Raw genomic sequence first — 25,055 nt, 5'->3', positions numbered from 1 at the left:
TTTTTTTTTTTTTTTTTTTAAATGTCATGGTTTACCCACCCTAATGTCTTTCCAAACCTGCAAGATGTTTTTTTCTTATGTGAAACATAAGGTATTTTGAGAAATATATTATTGTTTTGTGTATCCGTATGCTGGAAGTCAATGGCCTCCAAAAATATTTGGTTAACAGTTTTTTTGTTTGTTTCTTTTTTCTCAGAAAAAAATATTTTGTAACACTTTACAATAAGGTCTCATTTGTTAACATTGGTTAATGTATTATTAACTAACATGAACTAACAATGAGCAATACATTTGTTACAGTATTTATTCATGTTAGTTTAAAAAAATACAGTTAATTGTTTGTTCATGTCAGTTCACAGTGCATTGACTAATGTTAACAAATACAACACTTGATTTTAATAATGTATTAGTAAATGTTGAAATTAACATTAAGATTAATAAATGCTGTAGAAGTATTGTTCATTCTTGTAAAGTGTTACTGTAATTTTTTGGAGAGCTTGTACAGAAGCTGACTTTCAAAAATAAAACTAATTTGAGAAATATTATTTGGAGTCTAAAAAAAATGTGATTAGGTCCCTAGACCTTCTAATATTTTGTTTGACCCTTCTAACTTGCCGTACTGTAACATTGCTTAGCAACCTGTACCGTGTTATTACTCCAAAGGGATGTTTGCTAGTCGGTGAACTAGCGAATAATTCTGACTCTCTACCGGCGATGGCTAAAGGACAAAAAATAAGTTCTAACAGATCTACGCCAGAACCAACGTTAAGTAAAGTGTTAGGACAGTCCTTCACGTCCAGTTTAGTTTCGGAGTCCGTCACAGAGCCTGATGATGGACAAGACTCTTCGAGGTCTGCTGTGTGTTCCTTCTCTGCAATGTCTCGGCACACGAACGAGCATCGACCAAACAATGAACATGATTATTGCCGTAAAGTTCCCATTCTTCACCATATAATCGTGGAAAGGTTAGACATTTTTACGTTAGATAACACTCAGCTTGGTTGACAAATTATTTTTTTTGTAGTGTTTGGGATCTTTTTCTCCTCAGATATGAGGGTGATAAGTGTGGAGAAATGATTCATGGAGAAGGTGTCGCATATTTTCAAGGTGGCCACATTTACAAGGTGAGTGGTGAGGTTTTCAACCTTTAGATCCAGTATAAAAATGTAAATCTAATTTAAATGTACTCAACTTTTATTAAGAACATTGCTAACATTACTACTGTACATTATATATTACTTAACAGATCTTTTGTTATATTTTTAAAAAGAAAAATATTAATGTTGTAAGGGAGGAAAGAGAAATAAATTCAATATTTTTTTATCACAAAACTGAACCCCTGCCCTGAAATACCTTCAGGGAACTTCAGAGTAGACCACAGATTCTGCTTGAAAACCATTTTTTACAGTCTATGCTGAAAACCTTAAATTACCAAACATTATTTCATTATTTTTACCATTTTGCATTCATTAGGGTAGTTTTTCACATGGGTTGATGCATGGTTCTGGTGAATATATCTGGTCAGATGGTTTAAAGTATCAGGTATGTAAAGAGTTCATGGAAGTCAATAATTTACATGAAGATTTACATTAGCTAGGTTTAGATAAATCACATAATACCCCAGTGTTTTGATTGGAGCCATTAATTATTCATAGCAAAATGAACTGTTGCATTCGGCAGGGTAATTTTAAATTAAATGTTCCCATGGGACATGGGACTTACACCTGGCTAGATGGCAGCACTTATGAGGGGGAGTTACACCAAGGTGTCCGTCATGGTGTCGGAGTGTTCAAATGTTTCAAAACCTCTACTGTGTACAGAGGTCAGTGGTATCTGGGCAAAAGACAGGGGCAGGTATGTGCATACACACATCTATTGTCTCAATTTTCCTCACATGCATTTAATAATAAATATCTTGACTGGTGCCCTGTGATGGTGACAGGGGGTAATGTACTATAATCAAGCATCCACATCATGGTACAAAGGAGACTGGGTGAACAACTGCAGAGAGGGCTGGGGAAAGCGGTGGTGTGTGATAGTAATCATTTCTTTATAAATATTTATTTTCTTTATAAATTTAGAAAAAATATATAAAATAGATTTGTTTCCCATTAAGTTACCCATCTGGCAATGTGTATGAAGGACAATGGAGTAACAATGTCCGACATGGAGAAGGAACAATGAGATGGCTTCAGTTGGATCAGCAATACAGTGGACAGTGGTTAAATGGCATCCAGGTCTGTCATTTACTAACTTTGCCCTTATTTTTAGGGTCATTCCCTATATTATGATTTTGTATAATTTTGTCCTGAAAATTTTAGCAGAAGTTTCTTACTTAATGTAGGATGGAAAAGGAACACACACATGGTTCTGTAAAAGAGTCCCATGCTCTCAGTACCCTCGTATGAACGAGTACACGGGAGAATTCGTTCAAGGCATGCGTCATGGTCAAGGACAGTTCTTATATGCCAGTGGGGCTGTGTATAGTGGAGAGTGGAAACATGGCAAAAAACATGGACAGGTAAACCACCTTTCAAACTATGGAGATGTGAGATGGTTGTGTGATTTCAACACTACAGATGGTCTTTTGCAGGGGAAATACACTTTTGAAAATGGACAGGTATATGAAGGGGAGTTTAATAAGGACTGCATGGCTGAATTTCCTGCCTTCACTCCTGGCCTGAGTGGGATTACGACTCCTTTTCCAGACGAGAGTAAAGTATTAAGTAATATTCATGACCAGAATGAAATATTTAGAATTAAATATTATTAGCTCTCTGGAATACTTGATTCTGATTGGTCAATTAATGGCTACTAAACTATATAGTTGACCATTGTCCCTAGCAACTGATTTCCTACATAGCTAAATTGAATTGTATAATTTAATATTTATATATAAATGTAGTTTACAATGTATAATTTTTACATTTATTATAAAATAATAAATGTGTATATATATACATACATTTATTATTTCATATATGAAATTATTATTCCGTTTCCTGTTCTTAGCTGAGTGACACCCAGTATGCTCTTCTGCTGCTGTAGCTCGTATTGCTTCAATGTTTGACATGTTGTGCATTCAGAGATGCTCTTCTGCAGACCTCGGTTGTAACAAGAGGTTATTTGAGTTACTCTTGCCTTTTTGTCAGCTCAAACCAGTCTGGCCATTCTCCTCCGACCTCTGGCACCAACAAGGCATTTTCGCCTACAGAACTGCCACTCACCTGATATTTTCTCTTTTTTCTGAGATTGAGTTGCTGCCATGTGATTGGCTGATAAGATATTTGCGTTAACGATCAGTTGAACACCTAATAAAGTAGCCAGTGAGTGTACAGTTGTAATCAAAATTATTCAACCCCCATTGGAAATCAAGTTTATTGGCAAAATGTACACTTTCAGCTGTTTGCAGTGAAAAACAAAAACAAAAGTAATTTAAATAGCTCAACACAACAAATGTTTCAACCCCCTGAATAGAATCCCTCACAACAGCACAAATCTGCAAAACAGTTGTTGTCTCAAGCACACCTGATGCAACTAATCAAGGGCTTCATTAGTTGCACCAGGTGTGCTTGAGCTAGAACACATGAAATATCTGAACTGGCTTGTTTGTTGAGTGTCACGTTTGACTGCATGTTAGAAATATGGCTAAGTCAAAAAAATAGTCCAAAAAGTTAAGAGAAGATATCATCGCCCTTCACAAACAAGGAACAGGATACAAAAAGAGAGAAAAGGCACTAAATGTTCCTAGAGACACTAATGGAAGCATAGTTTGCAACTTCAAAATGAAAGGAACAGTGGTTACACTACCTAGATGGAGCAGAAAAAGGAAGCTATCAACAGCTGCAACCAGATTTATGAGAAGGCAGGTTCAGAAAAACCCTTTGACTGCAAAAGACCTGCAGCAAGACTTGGTGGCAACAGGCACTGAGGTTTCAGCTTGCACAGATAGGCTCGTACTAAATGCATGACAGAACTCCAAGACGAACACCACCACCAATTTGCTCAAAATCATATAAATAAGCCACAGAAGTTTTGAGATTCTGTTCTGTGGAGCAATGAAACAAAACTGGAAATGTTTGGCCCTATGGATCAGCGGTATGTCTGGAGAAAGAAGAATTAAGCATATGCTGAAAAGAACTGTCTACAGTTAAGCATGGTGGGGCTCGGTGATGCTCTGCGGCTGCTTTGCATCCTTTAGCACTGGTAAACTGTAGCGTGTGGAAGGCTAGATGGATTCATTGAAGTATCAGGAAATCCTAGGAGAATGCCATCAATGAGGAAGTTGAAGCTTGGGCATCAGTGGACCTTCCAACAGGACAATGATCCCAAGCATACCTCAAATTCCACCAAGGCTTGGTTGCAGAAGAAGTCCTGGAAGATTCTACAGTGGCCATCATCACAGTCACCTGACTTGAAGCCATAGAAAATCTCTGGTGGGATTTGAAGAAGGCGGTTGCAGCACACAAACCCAAGAATATTACTGAACTGGAGGCCATTGCTCATGAGGAATGGGCTAAGATTCCTCAGAAACACTGCCAGAAGCTGCATGGTGTTTGGTTATACATCTTGTTTGCATCAGGTCATAACAGCAAAAGGGTGTTCTACTGAGTACTAAAGATGCTTACCATAAAGGGGTTGAATCATTTTGAGACTGCATAAGTAATTAAAAGTTGCATTTTCAGTTGAATTTGTGGAAACCACTTGAAACTTTTGTTGTGTTGAGCTATTTCAATTACTTTTGTTTGATTTGTTCATTGCAAACAGCTGACAGTCTGTACATTTTGCCAATACACATGATTTGCAATGGGTGTTGAATAATTTTGATTACAATTGTATATTATATTATAATTACAAGAAACTCCAAGACAGCTTAAATTAATGAATACAGAAAAAAATATGATTGCATTCATGGCAAAACATTACTAATTAGTCATTTTCATTCAATTCTTAAACTACTAAGTCATTCAATCAATCTATTAGCGAGTTATATAATTTTACCTACTAACAAGCTTAAATGAAGGTATGAAACAGAAAACAGTATGTCACAGAAAACCATATGTTTATAAGCAAAGCATAAAAGTGCATCTAATCAAACAAGCTATAGTGCTGGTTCAATAAATATCTAATTTGACAGTTCCATCAAATGACCTGAAACACTCTCACGTTGGCCATCCTCATTGTTGATCCCTGAATAAAAAAAAGGTTAACTCTAATGAACAATGAATGTCCATTTATGCATTTATATGGTAAGTAGCATGACAATGTACCTTAAACAGTCATTCTAAAAAAGAATACAAAAAAAACTTTAGAGAGTTAACTTATCAGAATTATTTGACAGTGTACTTTAAACACTGTTTACTTAATTTCATGTCCCTTACAGTATGTCAAGAGGTTTTATTTGTTTTTTTACTTATAGTGTTTCTAATAGTTTATCTCTGTTCATTAGGTGATTCATCCAAAAGATCTTCACAGTCAAGCACAAACTCACCACTCGGATCTGACATGGTTTTGAACATCCATACTCTGTTAGACAGAGTCCCTGAGGACCACAGAGATCAAGAACTCAAACAGGTTTTTGGCCTTATTTAAGATGAATCCTAAGGTAAATCCAGAGCCAAATTTGTGTTGGTGTGCTGTGTAAGTATTATTTTATTTCCATCTGTGCAGGTGGAGTTTGCAGTGCTGAGACACATTGGTTTGTTAAGGGAGATATATAGCTTCTACTGCAGCCTTGGAAATGAGAAATCTCCAGACAAAATATTCCCCCTGACCTACCTGCAGTTCTCTCGATTTCTCATGGACTGTAAAGTTCATCAGCACGGAATCACACAAGCGCAAATAGATCATCTGATCACTGGTAATGTCTTTAAGCATAATAATGGTTTATGATCTTTTCTCTTTATATCAAATAAACTAATTGTAATCAAAGTTTTGCTCGTTGTCACTGTCTGAATCCAGATCAGGTTCATTCTCCTTTCACTGCCATTCTACCAAGAGAGTGTATCAGCTATATTATCGTTGTAGCATATCATATTTACCACGACGATATTGAGTGAGTATTTTCCTACAATAATTGGATTTTTTATGTTCTTGAAAGTTTCCATCTAGTCACAGATCACTTGTCATGTTACAGGTCCTCTAATAACATACTCGCAGCATGTTTTTCAAAGCTCATGAGGCAGAACATCATTCCCAATGCAAAGAATGTGAAAGGTAGAGAGATACACATTATACTATGATTGTATTATTAAGAATTATCTTGAATGTCCCTGTTCAACATAGACTAATATTATTTATTCATTATTAAAAATGTTTATTTTATTAAAAATGTATTTCTTTATTTTAGGCTCTCTGTTCTGCCACCCTGTCCAGGCTTCAGTTGCATGTCACTACTCAGACAGATGCTGGGAAATTTACCAGGCCCTGTGTAAAGCAAATTCTGTCCAGCCTGACCAAAGCTTAACTGCAAGGCATTTTGTCTGGTTGCTTAAGGTAACAAGCCTCTTACTTTCATCTAGTCTCAATACTAAGAATTATTCATACATAATTCTTATGCATAGTCTTGTTCACAGGACCTCTGTCTATATGACAGCGAGCTAACCGTGTCCAAAGTGTTAGAGATCCTCTCTGTGGACAGTCCTGCAATTCATGATGGAATCTACAGCAACCTGGACCTGGAGGTCAGGAGCTGAGCTGTTTTTTTGGTTGATATTACTGATTTGATATGACAAATTATTTTGGTTGTAGATGAGTTTTCTGGAGTTCTTTGAGGCATTGTTGGGCTGTGCTGAGGTGAAAGGCCAGAGAATCCAAACTGATGTTGAGAGCCAGACTGACACAAGTCTTTGGGACGACACCACGCAGAACATTACAGAGCCGAGTTCACTTCAGGTCTGTGCTGCCTCTCCTACTGTTTCAGATCAATGATTTAGTTACATAATTTGAATTGGATTGCTTTTTCAATTTTTAAGAATGAAATTTCAGCCATTTTCTCTCATCTTGAGATTTGTAGATACCACATTCCAGTGGATATTATCTTAGCTGGGGTGAAAGCTAACCAGACTGTCTCTATTAAGGTGCTCTTATCTTTTGAAATGTTTCAGTCATCCCTATCTGAGGAGATGGAGCAAAGACAAAGTCCTGTGCTTGCTTTCAAAGGTTTGACTTCACAAATGCAATTCAAAATGGAAAATGTGGTCAGTCCTTGTTACTATATCTGTGGTTCTCAACTAGGAGGCCTCAGCAAACTTCCAAAGGGGTGACTACAAATAAGACAAAATAAAGATCAAGAGTTGTACTATTCTGGAGGATGTTTGAAACGCTGTATTGCTAGCACTTACATTATTGCCTTCTCTTGCATTCCTCATTTGGAAGTAGTTTAGTTTATTTTAGATAAAAGCATATGCTACATGAATAAATGTAAATGTGCTTCCCACAGTCTTGGAAAACCATTTGAGGTAGCCTGATTTAAAAGTGTCACCTGGAAAATTCATGTAATTGAATAAAATCTTAGTTATGCCTCTGATTTATCCCTAATAGTGGGCTAATTTCATATCCTCAGAGAAGGACTGGATGCAGAAAACACAGCAGTTCTTCACTCAGACCTTCTTCCCTGCATATGAGCACAGCGTGAAGCTGAAGGAGAGACTCGAGCTGAGAGAAAAGAACAGAAGTGCTCTTGCAGATGCTGACAAAGCAAGGTATATATATATATTTTTTTTTTAATCCCCTAGATTCTAAGAAATGGTTTTTGAAGCCCATATTTTTATACTTTACAATTATTTTCAGACATACAGAACAGCTGGAGGCTGAGGAGAGACAAGACGAAGATAAACACAGAGAGGTTCCAAACATGGATGTTAACCACTCGCCCCCTTCTCACATGACCCTGTGACCTCTTTCTCGTCTGGCATTTCAAAACAATCAGTCACCAGAGGGAATAAGAAAAATAAGTAAATTCACAGAATGGAAGTGCATTTTTTTCCCTTATGATTTTATTAACGTTTAAAACAATTGTGACATTTGAAAGCCTTAATATTTTCTGAGGTCAAAACTGCATAGAAATATCTAAATACGCTCTTTATAAAGTACAAAAAGTGAGTAGCAAATAAATGTACAAGTGTCAAAGGCATCTAATTTAATAAAAAAAAAAATGAAAACCATCCACATTCAAAGAGTGGATGTGCTTTTATTTGTTTGTGGGAGGTGTGAACATGATCAGGTCACGTTCACACATTGATGGTCTCACTCTCTCCTTCTGCTCTGGGGTGAACAGCAACAGATTGTCTGACATCTGAAACACAACAAGGTTATGGACAAATTAAAAATTAAAATGCTGACAACTCTCAGAAGGTGTGATAGAGTAGTGGTTCCCACAGTCATGGAAAACCTGGAAACATAAAATTGTGGTTTCCAGGCTTGAAAAACTAAACATTTATAAAAATCTTTAGGATTTATTATAAAAATCTTTAGGATTTATTAATAAAAATTAAGTCATGAACATTGCTGTAGTAATTGTTTTACTAGTTGCACATCTATAAAATATTTTATTGGATCAAAATTGCTGAATCGGATCCAAATTCTGAGTGAATTTCCATGACTGGAAAACTGTGGGAACCCTATTAAAAGAGAAGAAATGATAGTTAATAAAGGAAAGATGTAAATCCACCTGACTGGTCCCGGGTGTGAACACCATTCTTGGAAGAGCTGAGACAGGAGTGCAAGAGAGAAGTGAGTGCCCACGTGCCCCCCAACAAACCATATGTGAGCATTAAAAGAACATTATGATGTGATATGAGGGACATAAACTACCTGAAGGTGTTGCCAAGACATCAAGAGGACGCTCCTCTGCCAGAGTCACAGGACTCTCCATCTCAGCATCCTCCACCCCAAGGGAAAACCTCTCTTCTGCAAGACCCGGAGACATGCTGTCTCTCACTGTTGGCTGCAGGTAACGCTCAAAGTCCAAACTAGTAGCATCCTGGGAAAAATACACCAGAACATGATCCATAAACTCAAGTAAAAGCTCTGCTGACTAATAGGAGGATTTAGGGATGCAGAATAAAGGTTAGCTACACTTTGTAACTTTTTGACCCATGTTAAACCGCATGGGTCTTGTGGAAGAACGTTGTTTTGGTTGTGCTTCAGCTCTGCTCAGATTAATGTAGTTCAAGGCACTGGTGTACACATGCATACAGGATCTCTTAACCACAAATGACTTGAGTATGCAATATCACAAAATCCATCCTAACAACTTTAAATATGTATAATGTATCAGGTTTATCAACATTTAATAGGGTAAAGACATGGTTTGGAGGATGGATATTTGTGTTTGCACTCTGTCAAGTTACATTAACAGTTATATAGTACATCTTTAAAACGTTAGCCGATAGTGATAAGCTGATAAAATTATATGTTACAGCCAAAGCTAATAACCGATATTAAAATTCTACACTATTGTGTCTAAATAAATGTTTAATCACTATAATGTTGTGATGCCTAAATTCATTTGTAGCGTAAAAATGATTAAGTTCAGTACCGTATGAAAAAAATATTTTTTTTTAATATTATTTTATTATTTATTATTATTGATGATGACAAAGGTAATCAATATAAAAATAGAGGAAGCTTGAACAATTAAATATCCAATATAAAATGGATACCAATTATATATACAGTAGGGGTGTGGCGAGATTTTTGCACAATTTTATAGAAATTCTCAATGACAAAATTCATGACTGGAAAAATAGTCTGCAGGTGCATTTTGAAATGTTTTAACTAATAATCTTCTAATGAATGTCATTTTTCAGTTCTACTTTAGGAGTATGAATTATCAAATGCATTGAAAGACAACAATATACAAGCACTGTAAAAGGTTTTGCCACAAACTCAGCTGACTGGCTTTTCTCCTGTATAATTTCACACGAGTCTCTTCAGACCTTACTGTACATTTACAAGCTTCCCCAGAACTTCTGATTGAGGATGTGTGTGACCTCCTAATTAAACTAATTTCCACAAATTGAAATAAAAACAGTATAAATAACAAATAAATAACAGTTTTCTCTTAGTCGTATTAAGTGCAAACAATAAGTTCAAGTGCAACCATAATCAAAGTACTGTAGGAGCACAGACTCTTTATAATGGTTATGAAATTGCGGTTTTATTTTGCACCGTCAGTAATAGGCATAAGGCGGTGAGTTCGGAAAAAGGCCGGGTAGAGAGAAACGAGCGAGTGAGTTAGGCTAGTGAGTTTGTGTACAGTTGTTCTTGCTTTCCGATTAAAAGTTCAGAAACGGAGCCTCCCTTGTCTGTCGTTCTTCAGACGTTACAGTACTCTCTCAGTATTCAAAGTGCAAACAGAGACCAGAACCACAACTACACAGTCCAGAGATATGTTTGATATTGGGAGACAGACTATTGTATGCAGCCTAATTGCGCGCATCAGGGAGCTCGTGTTTTACTTTTGTGTTTGCGATCACACGTACTGTGTATAGGGAGCGGCGGTGCTAACGCGCATTCTATAAGACAAGACATTTATCAGAAGTTTAGGCTCTGTTGAGGTACGAATTATCCGCCATCGTCACGTGACAACTGATTCCTGCTTCACTACGACACGGGACTGCAACTCGTGCTGGATGAGCAGAGCAGACGTTTACAATAGTTTACAATGTCGTTTTGCTGTTTTTATAAACATAAAAACCAGTGGAGGTGGTATCGTAATGTGAATGTAGCGGTGGCATATTCTATGCTAATTTCACCCTCAAGCTCCGTCATCACGATATCGCGAGACAGCTTTTTACTCGACGAGAAATCTCGTCATATTTTAGTCTCACACACCCCTAGTATATATACAAACCAATATTGTGCATTTCTAGTTGGATTTGGTAGATAATCACCTCAGCATCTTGAATTCCAGTCATTTCAACATCTGTGTGAAGCTCTCTGGTTGGGGAGCTGTATGAACAGTGGAAAGATTATGAATTATGCCATGTTTAGTGGGGCTCATAACAAATTAGACGGCCTAATAGAGCTTCACAGTCCCACCCACAGCCCGAGAGAGCTTTGGTGCCGGAAGTAAATTTCCCATTCATTTCTCCCATTGACGTTTTGGAAAATCCGTATCTAAAGAGTTTTAGAGCATGTCTGAGGATAACCAGCTACGGCTGAACTCATAAGCATACAACATTTCATTTTGAGTGAAAAAAACGAAGAGAAAATCCAAAAAAAGTCAAAGGTACAAGACTGTGTACATATTTTCATTTCCGAGCGAAGGACCTACTCATCCCATAAACCACCGCGCCTCACTGAAGACGACTGAAGCCACAACCGCGAAAGAGTCTTTTGAGCGACTTACAAATCTGATGACGGCCACGTGAACTTTTTCCTCCAGTGAATTATATAGTAAATGTGCAGGGAAACTCCTTTTCCTCGATTTACTGAAGCTTATATGTAAAACGCATTTGCAGCTGCACAGCTAACACATTGAGCATCTGGCTCGCTCATAGGCTGTGCTGCGGCACCTGCACATCCAATGGCGCAGGCGCCTCTGACGTGCGACCAATGAACTAGACCTACGTCATTACATGGTCTTCACGGACCTTCGCGGGGTTTAACCAGACACGTTACACGACTTCCACCAATCAGATGCATCACTGTGGGATTGTTCAGGATTGTGGGTAATGAAGTACTTATCATCACAAGACATCGCGAATAAAAGGCATTTATCTTAAAACAAGGTTAGTGCCCCATGAACTTTTGGCGTTTATATGAGCATATACAATCACTTAGTACAGCCATAGCTGGTTTTAAGTCTTCCATGTATGGTTACATTGTTATGGTTTATACCCCAACTGTCAATGGAGAAATTGTATTGAATTTTTACTTCCGGCACCGGCTGTGGGCGGGACTGTGACGCTCTATATAACAAAGCACAGCATACCTATTACAGGCTGAAATGACCTCATTACTGAGAGCTGCAGAAATGCTGGGATCTTTGGTTGGTGTGGAGGGCATCAGGACAGGGGAAGCAGGTGCTTTTGCTTCTAAGGAAGAGGTGTGAGATGAGCACTGGGCACGAGTATCTAGACCGGCATCTGCTCCAGTTGGGGCAGGCAAACTCTCTTCAGAGACCATGTCCTCTTGTGGTTCCTCTTGGGAGGAAGGACTGAGCATAGACTCTGGAATGCATTCCTCAAGCTGAGGGTCCGAAGAATCCGCAAGGTGCTCGGACTGGATGGGAAAGTCTCGTGATTGGTCTACTGGACTGTTTTCTGCTGCATTACTGATCTCTGGTTGGGTGTGTGAGGTACAGGTGGAGCTTAAATCATGAGGTTGGCTGTTGGAGCAGGGCTCTGTGTCTGGCAAAACATGTGCGGTTTGGTTGTGGTCAGGGCTGATCTGAAGAGCTCTGGGAGACTGTGACAGGGGCTCAGCAGAACGTAGAGGCGTGGAAACAGGCAATACATCGGGATGATGGTTTCGAGGAGGAGTAGCAAACACGCAGGGTAGAGGGGAGGCACGAGAGACTGCATTAGATCTGCACTGCCTGCCTGGAGTGCTGAACTTAGAAGCACAGGGGGAAGAAACTGTACTGATTCGACATGATCGTCTGACAGCACCTGAAAAGAAGAAAATTATACAGATTCATACACAAGGACAACATATTAAAAAGGATAGAGTGTAGTTTTTTTTTTTTTTAAACTCACAAAGAACAATTTCTAGACTAAGGAAATTTTTTTGTATAACTTGAATATTTTAAGTATAAAAATGACTCAATTATGACTTTGCTAATCCTGGACAACAGTTTAATCCTGGAGTTTTATGGCTAGAGGCAGTAATCAGGCATGTGATCCTTTGAATATTACTATATAAAAAGTATTATTTTATTACTTAAATTATAAAAAGAAATAAAATATTAGTATTGTACTATAAAACAAGTATTATTGTTATTTCTATTAAAAAATAAAGCACTTCTGTTGAAAACAGTGATGTTATCTTCCACCTCAGTTCAGTTCTCATTCAATAGTTTCAGCACTGTCAGATTTAGGGGTGGGGCGATATGACGAAAATCTTATATCATGATAGGAGTAATTTTATTTCACTATAACGATATTTATTACACGGCTCTGTAGAATACTTGATTCTGATTGGTAAATCGCACCATTCAGCGGTATGTTATTCCAAGTCAGATAACAATCGCTGAAAACATAGCACAGACTCATCCGGGTTACTGAAGTGAACAGCACTAAATGCTTGCTAGGAAAGTTTTTTCATCATGGAAGTTTTGCGTTTGGTGAGCTAATAAAGTATTAAAACTCAGTGTAATCAATATTTTGTGTACAGTTATATAATTATGACATCCAGTATCGTGGACTCGCTCTCTCGTTTCATACAAACGCAGCTGCTGCCATTTTGTGACTATTGTTTTGTACAATGTTGGATTATAAAGATACAAACAGGTATGATTTTAAAACAGTTTAATCTGAAATCAATATATATTATCTCCATAATTATTTATGTGGTGAAATGCTGTGTAATAAGTGGTATGACTGTATACCGTATCTCTTAAATGTCCGTCTGGTTTGAACATGCCACGCAGCAACTGCTCTCTCCGCGGAAGCTTTGCGTTTAAAGACCTAATAAAATCTTTCAACTCAGACCAATATTTTGTGTCTAATTATTTACTTATGTGGCAAGTAGCCGTGTAATAAGCGGGATAATGTACATCCAGCCCCTGACAGCGTGATGAGGACCCCAACGCGAAGCGGAGCGGATCAAAGTCCGACTCAGGAGAATGACTCCTGAGGACGCGAGTCCAGTAATTCAGCTAATGGAACAGTGCGTTCTTGAAAGCGCTACTCAGCTCGCTCTGCTACTCCGGTTATAGCCCCGTTCACACTACACGCGACTTTGTCGCTGCAAGTCGCCAGGCGCTGGCGATGAGGTCACTAGTGGGCGTTCCCACTACTGGTTGACTAGTATGACATCCAAAAGACAGCGAATCAGCTTTCTTGCCATCCATCACTGCAGGCCCAGGGGCTGAGAAGGATCATGTGCGCTCCACTCCTATTGGTTGTCGCTCGCGAAAATCGCTCTTCATTTGCATAAAGTTAAAAATGTCTTAACTTTCTCGCGTCGCTAGACACGCCCCATCTAGTCGCCAACGGTCGCTGTCGCGCGTGTCGCCGGAAGTCGCCCCCTCACCATTGAAATGAATGGTATCGCGTCGCTTGGTCGCGTGTAGTGTGAACGGGGCTTATCTCTGTATGTACATTTTAGGCAACAATAAAACGAAATGTTATAAAACACCACTCTGCTTCTTTTCGATTTCATTAAATACATTTTAAACATTATAAGCACACAAATGTGTTCAGGCAACGCATAGCCTATTGATTTTATTCACTGCATGTATGTAACCTATATTCATAACAAAACTAAATATAAAACACAACCCTGCCTCTTTTCATTTATTTAAAAATATTAAACATATTCCAGGCAATATGTGCATTGGTACAAATGTTGCAATAAACAACATTACAGATGGTCTTGTAATAAAGCAAACAATTCAGTCAAATATACAAATTCAGCGCTCAAATATATGAAACTTCACTTAGCCTCCTGCCAAAACTATTGGCCAGGGAACGAATTATAGATTCACGAGACCAAAGATCGCCTGTTAGGTCTATACAAGACGAATTATATCTCATGTTTAACCACTACAGAGACGTCAGAGTCAGCGGCAAACATCAGAACGACTAGCCGAGGAAAGGCTGTTCCAGGCGGGGTACTTAAGCGCCGAACGCCCGGTGATTGCTTGGAATGGATCTCAATCAAATTATCATAAATCTATAAATAAACCACAGATTTGAGCTTTAAAAAAAACTACATTCTCACCTGAAAAACTCTTAAAACTCCATTTTGTGACACGATAACAGTAGTATTATATTTCAACTGTATATTAAAAAATGGCGCTTCTAATGTCCTTGTAGCACGCGCAAGTGACGGTACTCTGTCAAGCAATCAACGTTCTGCAGTGAGTCTAGCTCCACCTTTCAGTACCGTACCACTGTGCTAGGTACCCCAATGGAAGGGTACCCAAAAAGTGGTACGGTACGGTTCGGCTTTTTGGTACCATTCACAACTTTTGACAGTGGAAACGCAAATAATTGTGTACCGTACCGAACCGCTCAGTGGAAACGACCCATTAATCAGCCTGAAGGGGGTTATTCTGAGAACAACCGGCTGGATGTACATTATCCCGCTTATTATAAGGGATAATATGTACATTATCCCTTACATATAATGATGTAGTTATTTTTGTTTTAAATAGGGTTATGATATCAAATTTTTGATAGCATTGAAATTTCAGAATTCTTGTCACTTTTCAATATCACAAAAAAAATAATACTATCCCAAGTAAAAAAACAAAAAACAAAAAAAAAACTCATGCTTACTAAAGACAAGTTCAATCTTACCTAATGGTTTCATTGGGCTTTCCACCTGGAAGAAGCCTCCATGGAACACCACAGTCTGTGCAGGCAGAGTGGCGGCAGGAACAGAATCTGCATAGTCCTGGATGTTGTCTGACGTCTCAGAAGCTTTCTGTTCAGCCTGCTTGGCTCTCATGGCGGCCTTAACAGCAGCCAGTCGACTCTTCACTGCAGCGCTGGCAGCTCCACCTGCTCCGGCCTTCCCTCCTACGACAGGAGGCTTCTGTATCAGAAAGGACAGGATATGAGAATTACACTCTTCACATTTGTAATGCAAGATTATTAAAAGACGGTGCTGATAATGTGGTTTACTTTGGCCACTCTCTTTCTGGCGACAGGCCTGACTTCCTCTTTCCAATCCCTTGCTTCTGCCTCTTTCAAGGAATCAAACTTCTTGTTAACATCTTCCACCTATTTACAAAAAATAAAATAAAACAAAACAACATTAAACAAGGGTTGGACGTTATTTGAGCATATTTAAAAGGGAACATCAACCCACCTGAAAGTACACCATGTCCCAGAAGCCCTGCAAGTCAGTGCAGGTTGTTATTTTCTCTCCGCGCCCCAATTCACAGTCATCCACCAGCCCGCTGAACTGGCCGAAGCGCTCTTTCATCAACAGTCTGGCCTGGCCCACAGCCGTGCGCATCCGGTCTTGCACTACACCGACAGGGGGAAATATACTTACTTCATATAACTGTATAGTTTTCTGGAGGAAACCTCGTATCTCTAGATTTCATTTTTCTTTTTTATAAATCATTACTATTGGTCACCCTTTACATCTGTCTGTGGGTTTTGCAAATATCTAATCAATGAAAAATATTTAAAAAGAGCTTGTGACTAAACCTTGTAATCTCCATTGGATCCTCAAACTGTCAGTAAAACCTCATAACTCATATTGACCGTCTGCTCGTTTGCAATGCAATGGTAAGTAAAGAACTGGTTGTTTGAATAAATACAGCATTCTCTTTACTCAAGAATAACTACATTTATAAAGGCTAATGTTTTGTGTATTCGAGGAGCAGAGAAGAGGGTCTCAGTCAAGCATTTGTTGTCGAGTCATAGCCAATACTGTCTTAAATGGCCTCAGCATAGAACATCTTTAACATGGGATTTTGGTCAAATAACAAAACTGAACGCCCACATAGCTACAGTAAAGTTGATGAAAACGTAATATGATGCACTTACTGCCTCAGATGCGGACGTTCTAATAACTGACAAAACAGGTGCTGGTCAAAAACATTTTAACTCCATTTGAGCTTGATTTTGGTAAAATGTTAATAATATAATGGCACATGCAAGTGTCTGAACGCATAAAAAGCCACATCAGCTTTGACAACACAGAGTTTAATTATTTTATAGCGTTTTTTCCTCCTGAAAAGTAGCAGGAAAGTAGTATTTTTGGAGATAAGGTTTTCAACCCAACAGAGATGATAATAAACATTAAATATGTGATTGTGTCATTTTAACTTTCAGTGTGGACAGAAAAAATAATCCTTGCTGGAAAGCTTGCATCAAACCTAGTTAGGATACTGTGTTAGACTTTGGTATTTAATTAAAAGTTGTCTTACTCTCCTCCGGGATTGAGGCATCATCAAATCGTGACTCCCACAGCTTAGAAAATCCAGTCAAACGCTCGGTCTCACTGGCCATCACTGACCTATTGAAACAACATACACTACATATTTAGCATTAAATATTTTTAATATTCCGATCTCAATCTGACTTCTGACCCGTACTGCTGCCTGAATCATAATCATACACTGTTCATTCGTTGGCCAGAGGAGAACTGGCCCCCCGACTGAGCCTGGTTTCTCCCATGGTTTTTTTCCTCTATTCCGTCACCTGATGGAGTTTGGGTTCCTTTCCACTGTCGCATCTGGCTTGCTAAGTTGGGGACACTTATTATTCTTAATATTTGATCTGCCTGCCTTGGCAACATTGTATGACAACTGAACAGGACAATGACATCACGGTTTTCTCCAGAACTGCTGTATCAATAAATGAACTAAGGGCCCTTTCACACCTACCTTGTTTGGTCCGGATTTTCAGACTTTTCAGTTTGATCCGAATTAAAATTAACAGACGAATTAACCGAATAAAAAAAACAGACGAAATTTGGTCAGACGAAAAGAGGTAGTCTCGGTCCAGATCAAACTGAACAAAGGTTTGGTTCGTTTCTAGTGTGAAAGCATTTTCTGTATGGGTCGGACTTTCAGACCATTTACAGGAAGTTCCGGTGGTTCTCGCAGGATTGCTTGCAGTCTTCTCCTCCTTTCCTGTCACCTGGCGATGTCTTTGTAAGAAAGACTACGCGCCTGCGCACATACACCACATTCACACAGGGCGTCGGCACTTGATGCTGAAGCACCATCATAGTGACAACAGGCAATCACATTACTTTTCCAGTGTTGCATGAACAAAATTGGATAGCGTCTGTGCTAGGGTATTTGCAGAGGCAATCTGATGCCTGCGTTGGCACTCAAAAAGTTGAGAATTTCTCAGGTGTTCTACATCGGCTGGATGTAACCGATTGGCGAGAGTTGCCGGTTGCAGGCGGGGAGGAGCTGAAAACGGAGCCGTGAAGTCGGACACTTTCTGCTTCCTGTAGTGACGTTCGCGCTGTTTGCATACTTTTATCACAGCTGAATTGAAATAAATGCAATAATTGTCAAATACACAGATGTTTCAGAGACATATTCAATATACTGTATGTACTGCTTAATACAGCATCCGTCTGTACAAGAATAAAGATGAACATAAACCTATACTATCAATAAAGTGGGGCCGACATTTAATATCACTTTTATTTTGATAAACATGATGACAATACATGACTACATGAAGAGGTTTTACTGTTATAAAAAACAGATTTGTGAGCATTAGTGGAACTGAAGGTTTTAGAATAAACCCGGTGATCGCTGTCATGCGGTGAATCCGGCCAATCGTGGAACAGTTGTGTTGTCAGAGCTTGTGCAGCCTCTCAATAGAACCTGCGCAGAATGAATCATGCGGCTGCCCTTGAATCGCTCTCGTGGTACTTTGATGCCATGTGTCACGTGGCAACGGCACAGTCTCAAGTCCGACAAAATTTCTAGCCGGCATGCACTGCTTCAAGTCGCATGAAGTCGAACAAGCCTTTTTAACTTCTGCCACGAGCAACACTAGTGACGCAATGCAACAAAACCCACAATTCAGGTCGGCAAAGCATGACGTCACCCATTCAAAGTCAATGGGAACAATAACACCGGCGCGCCGAGTGAGTGCACCGATACACATTCAAACCCCCATAGACTAAACATGTAATAAGCATGTGCATGCCTTCACCGTTTTCAGAGATTCGAGTTTTTGAAGGCAGGAGATAAATGATGATAGCAGTATCGTTTTCAAAGACTTGCACTTGAAACCCATTTTAAAGTTTGCGTTCTCAGGCGACCAAAACGCCATTGTCGTGTAAATGTACAGCCAGAACGCAAAACTAGTTTTATGTTTTCAGTTGAAAACAGTGTTGTGTAAACGGCCCCTAAAATTAATAACGGAAATGGTTCCATAGTTGCAGAAAGCGGTGTATAAATGGAGACTAATGCATTATTAAAACACTACAAAATACCAATGAGTCAGGTCTATCAATGGTAGAGATCTGCCTCACCTGAAATAGGCAACATCATGCTGAGGCTCCAAGGGGGCCAAAGGAGCTGCAGAGGTGGACGGCTGAGGGGAGGATGGGGCAGGAGGGGGAGAGGACACTGATGGAGGGGTGGTGGGAAGATCTGGTGAAAGGGTTGACAGAGAAGGTGGAGGGGATGAGAGTGAAGGAAAAAGGTGAACAGGTTTTTGGGGAGAGGGGAAGATGGGCTCCCCGCTGGCTTCAGAAAGTAAGCTATAAAAGAGAAATATGATAGTATTATTTCAGACCAGCTTATATGATAAAGCTAAGAGGCATCACACATTCAGTTCATTAGAATCAAATTCAAAAGGTACCTCGGGGAGAGGAAGGCACTGGCTGAATGTGGAGAGAGGGGCGCAGGCTCAAAGGAACTCAGACCAACAGGAGGCTGGAACACGAATCCCTGAGGAGCAAATGAGGGGGGAGCAGCTTTGGGTTCCTCTTCCTCAGGAACCAGAGAATTAACTGCAGTGTCCTTTTTCTCAGCAGGCTAAAAATATCCAAGCATGAAATATAATTCCCAATTTTCTGAAAATTTCAAAACCAAAAAGATAGATATGAAAGACCAACTCACCTTATTATCAATATTTGTCTTCGTGTTGCCTGTGTAAGATTATGAGATCTAATGATTAATGACACGTATACAGACATCCTGTAGTTCTGGACTGATGCAACATTACTTCCATCTGAGCAACAATGTGGCAATATAAATCAATATACAATATCAGAAAACATGCCAGTAGAAAATAACTCATTACCCTGTATGGCTTTCACTCTGCCAGAAGAGGGCGCTGCAGGACATTTAACAGTTGATCTCGTTTTCATAGCCCTTGAATCTAAATCAAGTGGCTTAAGTTACACACATGTAACACAACTAGAGCATAATAAAGGTCACAGAGACAAAGCTTTCAGAAAAGCCCAAGATTTAAAATGTTAAAATAAAACTGACCAACAGCAACTGGTTTAACCACAGCTGCCGGTGTTGTTTTAGCAGCTGATCGTGTGGTTGGAGCTCTCACAGATGGTTCAACTGTAAAAGAAATGATAATGCTTTGCATCTGCTTTTTTATTTGAAAGAATTTACTTTTATTCAGCAATGACACATTTAATTGATAAAAACTGACATTAAAGACTATAATGTGACAATACAACTAAAAATTCTGTTCTTATTTTGAACTTTTTTAAATCAAAATTTCCACAATTTTTTTTTTTTTTTTTTACATTTTTAAATATTAAAACTAGAAAGTTATTTTTAATTGTAATAACATTTCAAAATATAACTGTTTTATTGTGTTTCTGTATAAACAGCCTGGGTGAGCATTAGACTTATTCTTTTTATCTTTTTGACCCTCAAACTTTTGAGCAGTAGTGTACATATGAAAATGTTAACATTCGCAACTATATCCTCCACGTTCCTAAATTTAAGTGTGTGGTTTTACCTGTAGCTGCTCTGGTTTTTGTGGAAGTAAGAGCTTTGCAGTTGTTCTTGGTTGGGGCTCTGGTGGTCGATACGGTCTCAACTGTACAAACACAGATTCTTTATTAAAAGCATGAAGGCATCACAGTTCACTTCAAGACAAACAGAAGTGAAACCATTTCAGTTTGATCAAATAGAATTAGCATTTGGTAATATGAAAACCAGAGAAGTTAAACAAGCAGGACAAACCTTTCTTTAGAACAGCATGTCTTTCAACTGCAGGCTGTAATAACAACAGAAGTACATAATATAAAACAAATATGACGTGATTTATTCCTGTCATTTTAAGCAAATTTTTCAGCAACCATTACTCCAGTTTGCAGCAAGACTATATGTTTGTTGACCAATGGCAGACGAGGGAATGTTGGGGGTAATTTGTTTAAAAACTCACATTATTTTTGTAATTTCATTTTGTGATTACACGCTTAGTGTCGCTTACCGGTACATACCTTTTGATTCTGCATCATTGAGCGGGTTACTCGTATGGACTGGTTAGTCTCCGCGATCTGTCATGAATCATGATGAGAAATGAAATGGGGAAATTAATGGTGCGTTCAAGTCCTTCTGGGAAGTTTGTATACGAGTTGAGAATTCGTGTTTATGGCGTCATGTTTGTTCAAATCACTTTCGTCGGAGCAAGATTGTGGTGTACCTTCTCTTAATTAACACAAAAATACAGCAAGGCTTTCAAACTTCTAGAAAGTGAAGAACAAAGAATACATCAGGTGTGTAACTTTAATGTTATTTATAATTTTTTATAACGTTATTTTTTATGAAGCCACTGTAAACTTTATCACTACATATTATATTGTTATATTACAATGCTATTATATTGTGTACAGTCAATTAGCTTATTTTGTTGTAAATAAAAAAGCTTGGCAATGTCATTAAATATTGTAGGATTCCGTCACGTTTCTCACTGACTCCCACGACTCGTAAAGATCAGGGCTTTAAGAAAATCCAGAGCTTCCCACTCGTATTTACGACTTTGTGGTGGCGTTCACTCCATGTGCAATCAACTCGTAAATACGATCTTTTTTAACTTGATAGTATTCTTCATTATAGTCTGAGACTGGCTTTTCAAACTGATATTCCCATCACTCACCTTGCCTCTGCCTGGTGCAGCAATGTTGGAAGGTAGATACCCGAGCGGCTGAGGCTTATACAGGCCGACCTTAAACACGCCTTTCTTTTCTTTCTCCCGCTTTTCCTTCTCTTTCTGCAACATCTTGTTTTCTTTATAGCGAGTGAGCATCTTCTTCCTCTCCTCAGCAGCAGCAGCATTTGCATCTGTTAAGAACAATTATAACTACTTCAAAACAAGGCCATCCCAACACAAAATCAAACAACAAAACTAACTACGATATTAACCATTAGCTGTCTTTGTTTTGGCTGCTTGGTCTTGGGTGGCCATGATGCTGGATGCATCCATTGAGAGCTCGATCTCTGGCAGCTGGTCGAGGTGCCTGCGCAGATTTTGGATCTTCTCTCGGTTTTCTTTCTGTGATTGAGACCGACGTCTGGACATCTTAAGCCTGATCATAGACACACTGCTGTCCCGCTTGTACAGGTGAGCGAAGCGAGAGTCCATCCTACAAGAGTTTTCACAACAAGAACAGTCAATTATAGGGGTGTAACGATATTTGAACCGAACCGAAAAACCGCGATACACCACCCACGATACGTATCGCGATACTCTCATGGCGAACCGAACACGCCCCGCCCCCTGCTGCCCCACCCAGCCCCAGCTCATTGCACCTCATGTGTTGTGTACACAACGAATACAGGGCTGTTGCCTAACCACCATTAACCACATATAATCGCAATAAGCTCAGTGTTTTGTTACTTTTGATAATAAGCAAGGTGTAATCTTTCAAATTATGTCTATTTGATCACGAAATGCAAACAATAAATGCCGTTTTGGCGCTCTTAGATGTGGCGTGACAGATATCACTGTATGCATGCGGCAGCGCGGAGCGCGATCATCTCTTCCTCAGTTACAGAATAAACATGAATGGACACCCGAAGGTATGTTGAAAGATACAGTATACTTACTGAAAGGCATCATAACTCGTGTAAACACTCAATCAGTGTTTCAACAGCGGAAATACGTCAATAAAACGCTTAGTTTTTCACATAGCTTTATATTTACCTCAGGCAAGTCATTCAGTGTCCACAGCTTGCTGGTTTGCTAACTCTTTCATTAAATAAATGCTATGTATTAGCCTATATATTATATTTTACTTAACCTGTTTATGATATCTTGATTATTTAATGTATGTTTAAAATAGTTGTCATGAAAATAACAGCAACTGTGTAAATTATTATATAACAATAACAAATTAGAGTAAAAACATGTTAATGCAAAAATTGCCTTATGCAGTTTACATGTTTTCATACAATTTGTTATTTGAGTGTTGATTATTATTATATCATTTAGGCTAAAAGTCTAGGCTCTGTTGTTAAGCTTTAATGTTATAGTAAAGTGCAAGTAAGGGCTGTAGTTTACAGCATTAGCAGATAATTTTGTTATCCTTGAGAAACGTTTACTTGAAATTGAATTAATTTAAAGACAAGGACACAATTTGTTCATTAAAGCACTGTTTAATAAAAAAGAAAAGCAATTTTAGCTTTCCCCCCCCCCCCCCCCACCCCCACCCCCACCCCACCCCACCCCACCGAAATGAACCGAACCGAACCGAGACCTCAAAACCGTGGGACGAACCGAACCGTCAGGTTTGTGTATCGTTATACCCCTAGTCAATTACCTAAAGCAGTGGTTCTCTATTGGTGGTGGGTCGTGACCCAAAACTTGTTTGCAGTGGTCGGTTGCATAAACCAAGTTAGACCAGTCTTACAAGTCAAATTTTTTTCCTTTAAAACTGGCTATAACTTTAAGCAAGTTACTTAAACAGGCGTATTGTCTAATTTGACAAACTACTAGTAGCTAGTTGGTTAGACTTAACATAACGTACTATTATTGACTAGGTTTATAATGTTCTAAACTGGTCTCATTTACTTCTACTTCTGCATTTGCTCTAAAAATAGACCTAATACCGTATAACCATTTTATAACCATAACCATTTTTGCTTAATAGTTAGGACAGTTTAAGAATAAATAGACTTATCAAATTTTACAAGTGAGATTAAACGCTTTCACGTTTGTTGTTGACATCAAAGAAACTCTTTAATTCCTTTTTTTTTTGCTGACCTGGTATCAAAAACACGGATGAGGTCAATGTAACATTTAGTGTTATATATATACATATATATACTTCATTTATTTGATTCTGACTTCATGTAATTTTCATTCTCAGAGCATCCTGTCACAATGTTTTAGGTAAAAACAAAACAAATACAACTAAATAGATGTTCATTTCTTAGTTATAGGCAAGATGTCATTTGTAAAAAGTAAATTCCGAACCAAATCTTTATTCACATTTATAATATAAAATTCAAATATTATCTTTCCTGACGCAACGCAGCAGCAGCAACAACACATGATCACAGTTTTAACTTAGCTGCTACTCACTATACAAACCTCACGTTTAGCATGTTTGGAAGTCGTACGCAATGACAAACTAAGTTTAATTGTAAACCCTGTGACAGAAATAAAAGGAGCTATTTCTTACCTTTATATTAAGGTGGGTTTACGGGAGTCAAGAACGTTTAATCCGGAGACTAAATAATTCGCAATATCTATCTATTCAGTAAACAAACGTTTAACTGTCCTAGGCGGACTTGCAAGATGGCGGGCAATCCAAGTTTTGAAACTGAAATACAGCTCTTCTGATTGGCTGCTCCCCAACACAAAAACCTCCGTTGATTGGTCAAATTTAGATGACGAGTTATGCGCCTCCCATTCGCAAATCATGACAACTGGTCTAATCTAAATTTACATGCAGAAAAAAATGTTATTTTAACAAAATAAAAGGGTATCATACGAAATGCATGCTATTTTTTATTTAGTACTGTCCTGAATAAGATATTTTTAAACATGTTTACATATAGTCCACAAGACAAAACAAAAGCTGTATTTATAAAAATGATCCCATTCAAAAGTTTACATACCCTTGATTCTTATTTCTGTGTGGTTACCTGGATGATCCACAACTGTTTTTTTTTTATGGTTGTCCTTGAGTCCTTTGTTTGTCCGGAGCACCCCCTGGCTTTAAATGCATCTTTCCTTCTGAGCATCAGTGAATGTTTTCACCTTTTGTAATAGTTGTGTTTGAATCCCTCAATTGTCCTCAATGTGAAAAGATGGATCTCAAAATCATACAGACACTGCTGGAAAGGGTTCATAATGCAAAAGATGCTGGAAAACTGAAGAATTTGTAGGACCTGAAGGATTTTTCTAAAGAACGTTGGACAGATTAACTGCTCAGGTCAAACAAGGGACTCAAGAACAGCTATCACA

The 25,055-nt window shown here is 38.6% G+C and overlaps 2 protein-coding genes across 2 annotated transcripts; one reads left to right on the top strand and one right to left on the bottom strand.

The window, feature by feature from the left end:
* Positions 1-660: 660 nt before the first annotated feature.
* Positions 661-7,910, top strand: rsph10b (radial spoke head 10 homolog B). The gene is made up of 18 exons (XM_056253045.1): positions 661-965; positions 1,049-1,124; positions 1,474-1,542; positions 1,681-1,854; positions 1,943-2,028; positions 2,117-2,237; positions 2,345-2,521; positions 2,594-2,714; positions 5,450-5,574; positions 5,671-5,860; positions 5,962-6,055; positions 6,137-6,216; positions 6,350-6,495; positions 6,576-6,683; positions 6,751-6,894; positions 7,107-7,161; positions 7,565-7,703; positions 7,792-7,910. Exons 1-18 carry the CDS (start codon positions 715-717, stop codon positions 7,895-7,897), a joined length of 2,262 nt encoding a protein of 753 aa, XP_056109020.1. The 5' UTR covers positions 661-714; the 3' UTR covers positions 7,898-7,910.
* A 207-nt stretch (positions 7,911-8,117) lies between these two features.
* dlgap5 (discs, large (Drosophila) homolog-associated protein 5) lies at positions 8,118-24,417 on the bottom strand. Its single transcript, XM_056253043.1, has 20 exons — positions 24,268-24,417; positions 22,007-22,227; positions 21,741-21,925; positions 21,085-21,141; positions 20,825-20,858; positions 20,598-20,678; positions 20,108-20,188; positions 19,917-19,994; positions 19,733-19,761; positions 19,473-19,648; positions 19,141-19,371; positions 17,063-17,151; positions 15,991-16,151; positions 15,804-15,902; positions 15,477-15,714; positions 11,942-12,620; positions 10,899-10,956; positions 8,815-8,983; positions 8,672-8,709; positions 8,118-8,296 (listed from the first exon to the last, which is right to left on the bottom strand). Exons 2-20 carry the CDS (start codon positions 22,224-22,226, stop codon positions 8,192-8,194), a joined length of 2,808 nt encoding a protein of 935 aa, XP_056109018.1. The 5' UTR covers position 22,227; positions 24,268-24,417; the 3' UTR covers positions 8,118-8,191.
* Positions 24,418-25,055: the final 638 nt, after the last annotated feature.

This window comes from Rhinichthys klamathensis, unplaced genomic scaffold, assembly GCF_029890125.1.
Source record: "Rhinichthys klamathensis goyatoka isolate OS25496 unplaced genomic scaffold, OSU_Roscu_1.1 h1tg000101l_1, whole genome shotgun sequence".
In the NCBI taxonomy this organism is placed as follows: domain Eukaryota; kingdom Metazoa; phylum Chordata; class Actinopteri; order Cypriniformes; family Leuciscidae; genus Rhinichthys; species Rhinichthys klamathensis.
Note: the sequence above shows the minus strand (reverse complement) of the source record. Positions and strands in the feature narration are given on the sequence as shown.

Bases quoted from the DNA above. Each gene is read 5' to 3' on its own strand.
- dlgap5 (XM_056253043.1), bottom strand. From the start codon at position 22,226: ATGGACTCTCGCTTCGCTCACCTGTACAAGCGGGACAGCAGTGTGTCT. The intron at 19,649-19,732 runs GTGAGTTGGTCT...GGATATTTTTAG, and splicing joins AGACAAATATTGATAATAAG to CCTGCTGAGAAAAAGGACAC. The intron at 8,297-8,671 runs GTGGATTTACAT...GTTGTGTTTCAG, and splicing joins TCACACCCGGGACCAGTCAG to ATGTCAGACAATCTGTTGCT.
- rsph10b (XM_056253045.1), top strand. From the start codon at position 715: ATGGCTAAAGGACAAAAAATAAGTTCTAACAGATCTACGCCAGAACCA. The intron at 6,496-6,575 runs GTAACAAGCCTC...TCTTGTTCACAG, and splicing joins ATTTTGTCTGGTTGCTTAAG to GACCTCTGTCTATATGACAG. The intron at 7,704-7,791 runs GTATATATATAT...AATTATTTTCAG, and splicing joins GCAGATGCTGACAAAGCAAG to ACATACAGAACAGCTGGAGG.